The sequence below is a fragment of the Neodiprion virginianus genome, chromosome 2 (genome assembly GCF_021901495.1).
Source record: "Neodiprion virginianus isolate iyNeoVirg1 chromosome 2, iyNeoVirg1.1, whole genome shotgun sequence".
Lineage (NCBI taxonomy): Eukaryota > Metazoa > Arthropoda > Insecta > Hymenoptera > Diprionidae > Neodiprion > Neodiprion virginianus.
The window spans coordinates 10,451,634-10,466,414 of NC_060878.1; the positions used below are offsets into that span (position 1 = coordinate 10,451,634).

Genomic DNA, 14,781 nt, shown 5'->3' on the forward strand with positions numbered 1-14,781 from the left:
GAAAGAAAATCAACAATTCTAATACAAATAAAAATAGTATACATGCATTGTAATTGGGTATAAGTCAAGGTTGGAGGTGGAAAAAAACGTGATCAACTAACGTTACGAAATTAACGTAAAATCCTTTCTTTTTTTTTTACTACAATTTTATCTTTCAAGGACGTTCGTATAGTTACGCACGGTTATCTCCCCGCAGTATAATATGCACGCATATTATGGTGTAATTAAACAAAGTTTAGACGCCTCTTAATTAAACCTACGGTCCTTCACGTTGCGGATTTAATTACCTTCTCATTCGGCTACAGCTGAGCTTTGTCATTGACGAGCGATTAGACGCTGAGAATTCTGTCGTCTTTGTTGTAATATTATTATTGTTATTTCATTCTTATATCTCGTTGCGATTGTTGTAAAAATCTTGTGAAATATGTAGACATCCACCTATCAGGTTCAGCAACAGTTTTTACCTTGTTTTTGTACAATTTTTAGGTCAAATTATTTTACTTCCCATGAGATAAAATGACTTTATTTGTTTTATTTTATTTATTTATTTTTTTTTTTCGTCAACATTATATATACCTATGCATGCATGCACTCGTACTGAACACGTTTTATAAACCCATTTCAAGACTTACCGCGTTTCTACCTGCTGAAACGACCTTGCTTGAAAATTTATTATTATTGTTATTAGCATTTAATTAACGCGCGTGGGATTATGTATTTCTTTATTTATTTATTTATTTTTTTTATTTTTCTCTACGAAATCCGAATACTGTCTCTGATATGTAGATGCAGTTACTCATCCGTATAATTTTGTACCATCTACTCTGTGATTCAGTGCAGAACTCTCACGACAAACTACGTTAAAAAAAGAAGAAGAAGAAGAAGAAGAAAAAAAAAAACGAAAACTCGACACCGTCAATAAGTTGTTCGGCTATTCGAAAGCTTTTTAGCCAACCTTTGAATTAACGTTCTTCGGCAAAATGTCATCGCCGTAATCAGATTTCAACTGAAATATGTTGTTCCGTCGGTAAAAAAAAAAAAGAAAATTAATAAATCACGGAAATAATACAGTCGTAATATTTTTAAACTATCAATTTTCAAATTGGTAAAAGATTAGAAGGAACTTTACTTTGTAGTTGAAATTTTCGTACGTTATAAAGGTAATTGCCGTCGTGCGAACTGATTTTTCTAAAAACCGTCCGAACAAAATTTTAATAAATGATTCATAATTTGGGGTTTTTTTTTTCAGGTGAAATTCGTGAAATTAAAATCAATCTTTGTATCAAGAAGTGGCCGTTTAAATTTAATTCAATTTGATGATTTTAGTCACAGCATGTGAACCTTTTTTTTTTATAATTCTCTGTACTAATTTTTTTTTTTTATATTAGACTTTAGTCTGTACTCTAATTTTGATTTTTTTTCTGTCCCGTGAGGTATGAAGAGAGAAAATAGGTTGTACAATTTTCTTTTAAGAATCGGTTGTATATCTTTTGCTGCAGAAATTGGAGTATCCTGAAATTTATCACCGCTATTCACACGCTGAGGAGAGAAAACTCGTTGAAACAATCGCTGTGAAGGCATAACGCGAAAAATCTTACACTTACAAAGGATTCCTTTTCTTCTTCAACCCCTGAAGTTGAAAAAAAAAAAAGAATCTCAACCAAATCTCAATTTTTATTCACATCATACGAGATCATTGGGATTTATCGGCGCTTATAAAAACTCAAACACGTAAGTTTGATGAAGTAATTTTTCTAATTTCTGAAGCAGTGTAAAAAAACTTCCCTGTTTTTTTTTTTTTTTTTTTTCAACTTCCTTATTTTGCCCGGCACTTACATAATCTCATCGACATACCTACAAATAAAAAAAAAAAAAAAAAAAAAACAGAAAAAAGAAAAGTACGATACTCTTTGCTATATCTTGCACGTTACGCAGCGGCAAAACGTTCGCCCGCCGAATTTTACTTCACCCAAAGTAGGCCAGCATCAATTAGTCGCAATAAAAATGAACACTGCGGAGAGAACTGTTCGTTCATTCCACATACTTGGCATAGTTATTGCACTCGTAGATGTGATAAAGTGGGATGGTTTAAAAGCCTGATATACGTATAGTTATAAATTCCATTCAGCCCTGTTCTTCGTCGCAACTGCGTTACAGTTTATTATTCATCATGTAAATTACTGCACGTCAGTTCTTATTGTGCGAATTATTATTTCTATTATACCACACCGGCAATCTTGGACCGCCGATAATGAGGTATGACAATGCCTGACCTTCACCACTGTGTCTATAACAAACCTTCTAAACCGTGGGATCAGACACAGATGCCGTTGTCGTTTGTAACTGGAAAATACGTGATTACAGTTTTCTATATCATGTGGGAATTGAAAGGGATTTTTTTTGAGGTAACAAATTTACTGATTTACATCGAGAGAAAAAAATTGGCTTAATTAATAAGCCGAACGATTTAGGTTTTAGTAATTTACTTGAACCGGGGAAATGTCACGGAATTTCTGGCGCAAAAATTTGTCGCTAGACTGTTTCATTTTTCTTTCTTTATAATTGCTACCGATCGTTTATGTAGTGAAAAACAAGCAAAGAAATTCGGGATCATTACTTATTTTAAAGTAGCTTTCTACAAATTGTGATTTTCATGTATACCACGAAATAGGGTTTTACCAAAAATTTTGTAATATCACAACTGTGAAGAATTCACAGCCACAAATTATGATTTAATTGCAGTTATAAGCATAATTGTTTAAAAATTACAACCGTGACTTATAAGCTAATTCTAAAGTTGTGAGAGAGTTATTTTTTCAGCAAATGGGTATAAGTTACATTTGTGGTAAAAGAAATTTCAATCTAGCCGATAACTTCTATTTACTTATGCAATATGTAATGTAATTAAAGAAAAATTGAACAATTCCAGCTGGGAATTGAAGCTCCGTTAGATAACTACGACTCACTGTTTCGTGTAATTCGTTAACGTTTCTCACACACTGCTTATTTCGGGAAATATATTGGCACAGCATTACGAGCAGCGTAGAATATATAACAAATAGATATATGGGTCAAACCCGTTAGAAAAAGCGTGACAAGATTTTATTCGTTTTGGAAAGCAAACTTGATTTGAGAAAATTTGTGTAAGAAACTCATGTATATATATATATCTATTATCTATAGATATGTAAACTATAAGTGCATCTTATTGTTAATACGTATCACATGAACGCATAAACAACCTCCGTATAAGTTTTTAATGTTAATGAAAACCGAAAACCTTGTATTCTTTTGTCGTTGTTACATTATATATTACACTGAAAAAAACTTCACCCAAAACCCAAAAACTTATAGTTTATGTGAAACGTTTGAAGGGGTAACTTTCTCGGAAATTAATTATTCCTTAAATTTTCACGATATTTTTAAGTCAATTTTTGTTTCTAACAACAACAATATACGTTATATTGCAATAATCACTCTCGAGTATTGAAATCCTATTAGTATACTATCGGAAATAGCAAAAAACCGCAAAGAAATATGTTGAAAAGTTCTCCAAACGTACAAAAACTGGATATAAAATAGGTGGTAAGAATACTTACCACTATTATTCGGAGTTGTTATTACAGAAAAAAATACCCGAACGCAGAGCATATTATGCTTTGCATTGTTGCGGGAATTCTACTGGGCGTATTAAAGTTTCGATAAATAGGATCGTAGTGAGGCCTCTAATAACGTGATAATTAGCGTGGGATTATAGAGCTAGTCACAACGTTCGTTATTATACATATATCTACTTGCAGCTAAGCGAGCGCGAAGTCTGTATAATTTAGGTATAGCATACATGCATGCATCGGTAGATGTGCATAAATGGAGATTCATACATCTATAAGCTTCGCTAGGGAAAGTTTGGTGTAAAAGACATGTATATATTATAAGCATACGTATAGTGTTATCAGGGGGGGGGGGGGATGTATTGTTCAATGCTCGGAGGAAATGCTAATTAAACAGAAATAACGTTAGAGAATCACGGTGAGAGAAAAAACGAGCCACTTTCATTTTCAGAAAATTGCAATGCCTTTGTTTCTGCAATATATGCATAATAATAATAATAATTAACGACTTCAGAGTCACTCGATTAAAATATACGTTACAGGATCTGAGTACGATTGAATAAAATTACTCCACGTTCCATCTGTTTTTGTATTATCTCTAACTAGTCTGATTCTAGAAATACCAAACCAAACGTGTCGTCTTCGTGTATATGATATTTTTCAGTTTATATGTAACACGATTGTTTGTTTAAGAGTTGGGAAGATATTTTTTTACACATTCAGGCTGAACGCGCGTCACCGAGTTCGAAAAGTGGTTAAAAGGCGAAAACGGAAACAAATAAAAATGATAACTGCTTCGGAGGATGTAGGAAGTGGGTCGAGCGAAGCTAGAATGCCCGGCATAATACCTATAATACTCATTTCTCTGCAAAAGTTATTATCTACGTACGATTTCTACTTCGGTTTATTTTGTTGTTTTTTTTTTTTTTTTTCAATCTCTTCCTTCATGGTAGTAAAGTAGAAGCGTACGGTTGAGTAATATATAATAGACGCTGCGTGCTCTAATTACCGTTTCTAATCACATTTTACGATTTTCGTATATACGCGTATAATCAAGCCATGATTCTTGTGTAAGACGAACTTTTCTCGCTGGTATAAGATTATAGGGCGTTTAATATTTACCTCATTCGTAGTTTAATATCAGCTTTAATATTGATCGTCTTCTTCGATAAATATCAGTGGGCATTAGAACTAGGATGATTTTTGATTGTGCAATTGAAAACAAATGAATGTACAGGGTGCAAAGCAAGGAAATATTGTATAATACAATTTCGGAAGAAAGTCATCAAAAATTAGAATCATTAGTATCTGTGTATAATGATCGGAAACGAGAATTAATATCAATGTGAAATTATCCAATGGAGTATAGTATCTATGCCGAATCTCCTGCCTTGCCATTTCTCCTCGCTTTCATACTGGCAAAAAAAATATGTATAATAACTATAATGTGTAATGAAGTGAATAATGTATAGATATGATGAATATGAACAGACACGCGGTATGACAAGGATCTATACTTGAACGATGTGTATTTATAACCACACCGGGTTTAAGTATTAGGGTTAATCATCGGTTGTTAATGATCCTTAGATACTAGTGACCGTATGCACGGATCGGGTTTCCATTGGTAGACTGACACATCCGCCTAGCTACGAGCTAGGACGCACTGGAACTTCTCCGTCTAATCAAGAGCTTGGTACAGATGAGAAGAGACGAAGGAACACTAGCTGCGAGTATAGTCGTTGATTGTAATACAACGTGCCGGTTTATGCAAAATGTGAATGCGAATTCAAAGAGAGAGTGGCTCAGATTTATACCGTAGACGGTAGGCTATGAGCTGCGCTCTCTGACACGCAGAGCCTGCAGGCAGCTTGATAAAACTTGCACTGAAGCGATGGTTCAGGGACTGTAAGGTATATCCTGCGATTCTAGTTCGCCGCAGGTACAGAGAGCAGCGAACTGGCAGAATAACCGAGCAAACTCGTTACTCTATACCGTGCCTGTCGGCTGCTGCACTCACGCCAATGACGGAGAATAGAGCTTGGTTATCTTACTTTCTAACCGTTGTGCAGCAGTAGCTTGGCAGTGACTGTCTGTCTCTGCTTGCTTGCTCCGTCAGTGATCATGGCTAAATTCAAGTATATACAAGTTGTAAACCTGCGAGCAGCCGAGAATGCCTGGGAACAATGGGGGACACAGGGCTATAGAAATGCAGAATCCTACACCCGCACAACAACGTCTAGCTGGCACCCGTTAAAGAGTATCACAAAATACTGGTTTCTGCCTCGTAGACTAGCGATGGGTTCGATCGAATGTCGCTCAGTAAGCCCGATTTCGGATTTACTCGCAGGTACACTTGGCCGCAGTGATTCTGTGAGAGGTGATGTTTTCGACGGGTTGGTTACGTTGGCAATGGAGAATCAGACCGCAGCGCCACCGTCGGCCGGCCGCGAAACAGGATCAATCTTTGTACACGTAACATAATCGTCGAATCTAACCCAAAAGTAAAAAATTCGACGACGATGGGATACGTTGTGTCTCAGAATTATTGCAGCCAAGTGCACATTGTGCGGTTGAAGTTGGTACCGCGAAGAGAATGCTATAGTTAGTATTTACCGACTGAGTAAAATGTCACTGGTTTTCACGGTTACCAATGCCTATGCAGCGCTGACGTGTGGAATCCCGCGTAAGTCAGCGTAATTCTACATGCAATGTCGAACAAAACTATCTGGAAACTTTTTGGTTTTATGCGAACAAAAAGTTGAAAGTAATTTTGTTTTTGGTTATTTGTATTCGGTATTCCATGTAAAATTGCGCTGATTGTGATATTTTCAAACTGTGATGCGTAAGCTTTGATGATAGTCGAAATACGTGACATTTAACGCGGTCGGTAAGGACTGACTATATAGCATTCACTTAACACGGCGAGGCATAAAAGAAAATCACTATTTTTCAACCACAAAGTGACCTAGAAAGAGTTAGATATGAAAGATATTGGTATATTTTACCTTTTAAAGGTTGTTGAAACAGCTACTTTTTCTAGAAGTGCCGCAACGCAATATCTCACACATGGCGAACGTTTATTTTTGTGACTTGGAATAATATTACATTGCGAAGCCAAGTTAACCAATTAAATACACAATTCGCCATTATCTGACGTTATGTTCTGAAAACATTGATGTTATGTTATGTTCAATTGTTTGTTCTAAAAATCACTGCAGTTATACCCCTAAAGTCTTGGAAATAAACATGAGCTTGATATATATCAGGCTTTACATATTCTTATCGTACAAAACTTTGTCGGTATAACGATGAAGAAAAGAACAAAGTATGAAATTAAATATGGTTGCATTTTATCAGGATATAAAAATGCCTACAGTCAGTTGATACGTACGCATTGACGCGGCCCAACTATGCATATTATCGTATGCAGGCACCGATAAGTACCATGATATAGGCATAATAGCATCACTACATTTTCCTCGTGAATGCATGTTAGTCCGTGACGCGTTGATACTGGCGGCCCTTTGCTATGCTAATACGAATGCAATCGTTTCAATCGCACATTTTATCAAATCTTCTGACGCCTGCAAGACATTGTGTCGTTTATACGCGTGACGACGTGCATCGACAAGTCATTCGCCAACTCAAGTTTCGAATCCATGCAATCTTGACACGTTGTATCATTTTTGTTTCTGTGTGATAATTAACAGGCTTGTCACTCTATGAAAACCTGAATTACCTGGTAAAGGATTTTTGTTTAACATGGAAAAAATTGGTGAAAAGACACGAAATTGTGTCGAAAATCTGAAGAAATTGAACTCTGACATTCAAACTGTTGCGTAGTGACAAATGATTTGCAGATTTAGCGAAATACTTGATCATTATACCTGCAGTATATCCGTAATTCGTGATCTCAAATGAAGAACTTTGATACAGTTATACACAGTGAATTCTTAACGACTTCACGTTTCGTTGTCTGCTAAAATTTCATGCGTACGCGTACCACAATCCGAGAGCGGTTGTTTGGGTTGTCATCCAGGGCGACCAACCGTCATAAATTTGAATGACAGTTCGCTACGATTTACAGTAATGTTCGTTAATGCCTTGGGCTTCCGGCTAACTTGTTTTCGGTACGAAACAAAATGCGAGTTCCATTCTATACGAATTATGTGACAATGACTCCCAATCTCTCCGTCAGCTGCATCGCCAGTCATTGTCACGTAATTCGTATAGAATGGAGTTTGCATTTTGTTTCGTACCGAAAACAAGTTAGCCGGAAGCCCGAGACATTTATAAACATTACTGTATGTAATATCAAAATTTTGACAGTTGTCGGTGGTAGTTCTACTTCAACTCACAACTGTCAAAGTTTTTGAAGTAACTTACATCGCGATGAACGGTTGGCTATGACGGTTGGCTATGACGGTTGGTCGCCCTGGCAAACAACTGCTCTCGGGTTGTAGCGCGTGCGCATTAAAGTTTAGCAGTAGACGGAACGTACTCTCGTTAGGAGTTCACTCTGTATATGTGAGTGTAGGACAAAGATCAATTGAAAATAAATAAAACACAATTTGTAACGATGAAGGGTAATCGGAAAATAACAATTACGGATCTCAGAAACCTGGAGGATAAATCGGGGAATTTTTCAATCCAAAATTAGTTTCAACTGTCTAAATGCAAAATCTGCGTTTAACTAACCTTTTAACTGTTTTGTTGATCGCAGCGTGGTTATAGCGATCACTAGTTCTGATATTCCGTTACAGGTATCGGTGTGGTACTGGTGACTGTGAGCGCGGTGGCATGGCGAGTTACCAGCAGGGAACACTGTGGAAGTTTCTTTGGGTTCACGGGTATCTCGGGAAGAATTCCACCGGCTAGACCCATGCATCCTTACGCCGCCATGATATACCCGGAATTTCAGTTTAGGCCACCGCCTCCGAGTTATCAGGCAAGTACATACATAAAATATACTTACATGATTATTTCGCAAGTATTTTATACGACCTGCTGCGTCGTCGTCGGACAAGAAAAAGGAGAGGCTTCGGGCAGATTGTGAGCGCTGCCGCGAATTTAGTAGGACATTCTTATTCGATTTCTATAAAACGCGCACACACACATTATATATATGTATATATATGTGTGCAAGAGTATAACGATTTTTTGGGTACCATTTTTGAGGTTTTCACAGTCAAGATTATATAATACTTTCTTATTCGTAAAATTTTTGATAGATGGTTAGGTGTAGCCGAGTTTGCCGTCAATGGCCAATTTGTTTTGCATTCCTGCGTGTGTTTTCGTTTTTCGGTATTGATTTTTTCGTCAACTTGTAAAAGAACGGAGAATTTTTAAACTCCTTCTCTTCCGCGGTGAAATGTTCGGTTGACCTTGATGACGTCATACTGCTGCAAAGCCTATCCAGTAGAAAGGAATAGGAGATCGGTTCTCCTTTTCGCATACGTATAGGTATATAGTCAATTGTTTTCACCGCATTTGTTTTACGATTAGTACAGTATAGATAGATGTACCGGGTTATTTCGTCGAAATCTTCGATGGGCAATTCAACAAACGGTTTAAATCTGCCCCTATTTATGCATTCTGGGCTACATCTCAACGGAATATGCCTACATCCGTGCAATTCTCGATGGATTTCATCGGAATACGCCTGCATCTATGCAATTCTGAGCGGCTTTCATTGGAATACGCCTGCATCTATGCAATTCGGGGGGAATTTTACTGGAATACGCCTGCATGTATGCAATTTAGGGTCGACCCGATCGAAATACGCCTGCATCTATGCAATTAAGAGTACATTTTGTATACCGGTATTTGACATGTTCGTGATTGGTCGGCTCCTCGCGCTTCAACAAATGACCATAAAACAAAAGTTAACAATGCAAATTTCTGGTATCCAATAAAACGAAAGAATAATGTTTTATGCAAAAACTGACGCATTGCTAAAGGTTAGGTACATTAGTTTCTACCATCCGCGCTAATTATTCGATAGTTTTAGGGTTTTTTAACTATGCAATTGAGTATTTGAATGAAATTTTTTTATTTCATATTCTTGTAGATTGTAAAAAAATATTTTGGATGTATTTTTTATTTTTTCGATTGAGTCAAAATTGCCATTAATATAATAGATTGAAAACTATAACATTGTGACGTCACCCATGTTAAGATATATCTATATATATTAGAATCAGTGAAATTCAATCACCTGTAACATGAAAAAGTATCATTTTTAACGAAAAACAAAAAATACGTCCTCATTATTTTGGCTTGCACTGAATTATACAACCCTAAAGATGAAAAAAAAATTCTTCCAAATACTCAATTATTACCATACGGTTTTGGTATCCGCTTAAAAATAAAAATACAATGGCAAAGTTTGTGTATTAGAGTTGAAATAATGAAATTTCTGTTTTCTGTGAGGGTAATACGATCTTGGGTTAGCTTGGTATTTTTACTCTTTTATGTCAGTACCGTTGTTGCAAGGTTGAACTACCTGAAACGAAACCCTCGGGTTTAGGGCCATTGATGCCCATTTCGAGCTCGACCTTCGTTCGTTGTTCCGATGTCGGTCTGCCCTACCGGCTCGCATCGCCAGGCACGACAAATCTCTGGTCCACATCTCTCACCTCCTCGGTTTCACTCGCTTTGAAAAAAACGCCAGGCTATCGCGTCGCTCGAATTAACATCCACGGTGTATAAATGCGGTTACAACACAAAACGTATATTCTTTCAAAAGTGTCGGTTTTTTTTTTTTTTCATACTTTGTTTTCTTTCACTCTAATTATACTCTGTATTACATATATTTTACTCTTTCACTCGTAAAATATTTTGTGGATAGTCTATACACTTGGATCGATCTCTTTTCAAAATATAAAACCTGTGCCATATCAAGTCAACGATAACGTTTTCAGATATTTGTTCAAAAAAATAGGTGACGCGATACCAGTTTTTTTTTTTTTTTTTTTTTTCGTACAACGTTACTTAACTATGGGAAGGTAAAAAAAATATATTGCCGAAAGTGTTTGATTATCGTCAAGCATTGAAAAGCATCACTCTAAAAACCTTCCACTTTAACTCTACTTTTCCAACGTTTATAAGAAAAAGTATAGTACAGTCTGGTTAAAAAAGTATTGAAGCAACAGTAACAGGAAATGAAAGGATTCAAAGTTGCGCTAACGCTAATCGACTTGAATTTACGTCGAAAATTTAAAAACGATCATAATTGTTCGACTGCACTAACATTGGCTCCAAATGACAACGCTTTTTGATACTTTTCACACCATAACTTCGACTCATTTGTATGCTCTGATAAAATTTGATACAAATTCCATTAGCTTCTGTGAATTATGAATTAAAGACCGGTGAAATTCGACAAACTTGTTAGTTTTTTTGGTAATTTTCCTTTTCGTATCCGATAAATTTTCGTAGATAGGACTACGAGTGACACATGAAAGGAAAACGATTCCTAATTGTAAGCAAAAACAAATAACCCGAATCTTGATTTATTCGTTGAAATTTTTTGCACCTCGCTAATACGAAGCACGATGATCCACAGGCCAGCATGCAGGAGTATCGACTTCGACTGCTTCTCCTGGATCGTTTACAGCCGACTTCGTCGCCGCCGCCGACTTATAGGTCGAATGCGGGTAGCGTCGCGGCCCTGGGAGGAACGACACGTGAGAGCAGACCGCCCAGCTACTGTGGCCGACCGAATCCGACGCCGACCGCTACTCTCCAGGTGCCATCTAAAAAGGACGCGAATCTTGTCAGGATCGTCCAGACCGAATCTGAGCCCGTCATTCTCAGTGGGGACCAAACGCCTCCCGTTACCGCCGTCGAAGTGCTGGCTCATCTTTAACACCTGGTTCTTGCCTAAGATATCGATTGTACATACGTATATACATACATATATATGTATAAACTTTATACGGTGAACGTTTTGACCCCGCGCGTATGTGTTACAGGCTTTCCTGCACTGACGTAAAATCAGTCCAAGACTCATGAAATTTGCTGTTCGAGGTAAAATTTTACCACACCGAGATATTATTTCTAGTTTTCTTTGGTATAAACTTCTTGGCTATTTTCATTTCATCGCGTAATTGAAAAATGTAGTTTTTGGTACAAAGTGAAAATGAGTTTTGTAGTTTTTACTAGATATTTTAGTATGTATCGTTATTCGTTTTGATTTTGGTCACGCATCATATGTATATACATAATTTTTTTACATTTAATGCGATAATTTGATGTTTGTGCAATGATAGATTCATGTTAAGGCCTTATTCAATTAAAAAAAATGTTACCTAAACAAACAAATTGAATTGTCCAACTTATGATGAGGAAATACGCTGTCGACAACCGTAATTGTACTAAATAATTACTTGTGCCACATTTTTTGAAACGTTATTGTAACGATACACAATTGATTAGAATTTTCAAGTAACCATAACGATGAAAGTTTTCTTAGTGCATGCTCGACATTCCTTACCCTTTATTTACGATCAAGAACTCTTTCAACGATTTTTCTTAACACATGAACTGTGAAAATAATTTTTTTTCTCTACTATTGCCATTATAAGATAACACTATTGAATTTGTTGGATAATTTTTTCCTTGATCAGCAAACATATATTTAACAAGGTGATATACGGGAAGAATTCTGCAAGTTTTTAACAAAGTCGACGGTTTATATTGAATTTTAGTTTTTACGAATCGTAGGCAAATCGTCGATAATGAATAACAATTGGCGACCTTGCAATATTAGTAAAACTTGACCTTCAAATTTTCCCATATATTTTCCAATTCGTGTGAAATTTTTCTTTGTAAAGTAGCCGAGGAAACAGTTGAATTATGGTCTGAAAGAAGGCAAAGCAGGGATTTTATTTTCATCTTTCACAGTCACTCCCACGATCCGTCTAAATAACTTTGAATTTTCATACAATCACAATTTTGCAATCATATCTGTGATTAAATAATTTTGTTTTTCCTTGTTGTGATTAGATTACTTGATCGAAGTTTTGAAACTATCTAAAAAGCGGAGATTCAGTATCTACTGCACCAGTGCAAAGATTCGTCCCTGTATGAAGCGTTCGTATCTAGATGTCAGTCTATTCTTCTAACAGCGGAGAACCAATATTTTTGTCTTTGATATATACACATGTATAAATATATAGCAGCATATATATATATATATGATATTAGCTTGTATGTAAAATTTGGGGTCCAAATTATAAACGTACGAGATAAAAATGCTCAGTGTGATGGAATTGTAACTGCTGACGCTTATACACAGCAACAAAATGTATTCCTAGTAAATAATGTATAACAATTGAATTCGCCTCCTATACTATAATAACAGCATAGGCAAATTGATACATGTCTACATGTATGTGTGTCAACGTTTTATTATACCCATTCGAAATACTTCGTTTACCGACCTGTCTATCGGGACGAATTGCTCCACCGTTTTTTGTAAATCCTATTATTATGTTCGTCCCATGCATTATTTAGGACGATTGAATATTGTTGAACGGGTTCGGGCCATGTCCACCAATGAAATATCAAAATTTTGTTGCATATATAATTATGGAAAGTAAACGGTCACCGCCTTTTCATAAATTGAAACAACATCCAGACCAGTATTGATACGAAGCTTTCGTTATTCATCGGAGAAAATTCAACCTCGTAGACATCGATTTTTATCACGTATTTAGGTTGGTATTCATGTTCAGAAGGGCTTGTCTAGTTGCACAAAACTGTAAGGAAAGTTTTGTTTCAATTTATCAGATTTTATTCGAATAGTTGCATGACGATATGACTTCGATGGTCTTTGCAGGTAATAATTGTATACATCGTGTCACGAATATATTGATAAATCCGTACGATGAACTATTCAGAAAATCAAATATCAAAATTTATCCAATATCACGATTTTGGTTTCGATTTAAATGTTTTTTCTCAAGTAAATTGATTTTAGATCGTACAACATCAATGTTGACTGCGAAACTCAACTTACCTCCAATCTCCGTACGCAATTATATAAACTATACATAACTGATGTAAATAACTAGTATAACAAGATTTAAAAAAAAAGTATACTAACAATAAATTGCTATACACGCTTGCATGTAAGATATAAATAGAAGAAAAAAAAAAAAAATGAAACGCAATACGAAGATAAGGTTGTCTATATTTTTACAATAATTCTTACAAATAATTGTTATATAGGTATACATAAACACATGTGTAAATTATATAAAAGCCTATACATATTATTGTGTAATAAGAAAATATACTAGAAAATTTAATTTATATATTTACATATATATTGTACACATGATCGCAGAATCACCCGAATAAAGAGAAATAATTTTCTCGTACATACGGTATCTAAAGGATAGATTTACTTGATACAGAAATTACAATCAAACAGATGTCAAGGTGAAAAATCAGAGTTAAAAGAGTTGAATCTGGTTCAAATAGAGTTCCCGTAACACAGGAGAAATTGAAGATATCAGGAAAGTTTTATCTTATCCATAAACGAGTAAAAGTAAGATCAACAAGCTGAATGATTTTCACATCGAACATATGGCACGAAAGTGTAACCTTTTAAAATTTGACAATAACTAAGCGATAGTACGTTATAGTTTAAATTTACAATTTTATTAATTTTATTTTGTGCTACTGCATGCTCTTCTACTAATCGAATTCATACTCGACTAGGTTCGATTGAGCCTTGAAAATGTTTGTTTTTAATATTAGTTTTTCGTTTCGAAACTTATTTCGCGAAACCTTAAATACCCAAGTCATCCGTAAGATGAATTCGTTCGTTGATTTGATATTTTCGAATGTAGCTGTAGACTCGCATCAGAATCACGGGTCGTTAAAATTCTTATCGCACGGTTAAAATGCTTTGAAAGCTGGTGGTAGTTCTTATCGTTGTGTCCGGAAACCGGAAACCACTTACGATAACAAATATCTGATTAATAATATCCAAAAACTCGTGGATAGACGAACGAACTTTCGTAGCCTGGTTCCCAATAATGAGCCGAAATTCCGGTTCACCATTTTGACGAGAAGTATGGAAATATATGTATAAATTAACGCACGCGTGTAGTTGACAGGATTCTCGTCAAGTATGTTACTCAGCTTTCACTCT

At 35.8% G+C, this 14,781-nt stretch overlaps 1 protein-coding gene across 1 annotated transcript in view; it reads left to right on the forward strand.

Annotated features, from left to right (window-relative positions):
- LOC124297936 (uncharacterized) overlaps positions 1–14,002 on the forward strand; it is a 29,788-nt gene extending 15,786 nt beyond the window's left edge. The window contains exons 4-5 of the mRNA XM_046749398.1: positions 8,378–8,562; positions 11,182–14,002. Coding sequence (XP_046605354.1) covers positions 8,378–8,562; positions 11,182–11,484 — 488 coding nt within the window. The 3' untranslated portion in view covers positions 11,485–14,002. The remainder of the gene's footprint in view (positions 1–8,377; positions 8,563–11,181) is intronic.
- The last annotated feature ends 779 nt before the right edge of the window (positions 14,003–14,781 follow it).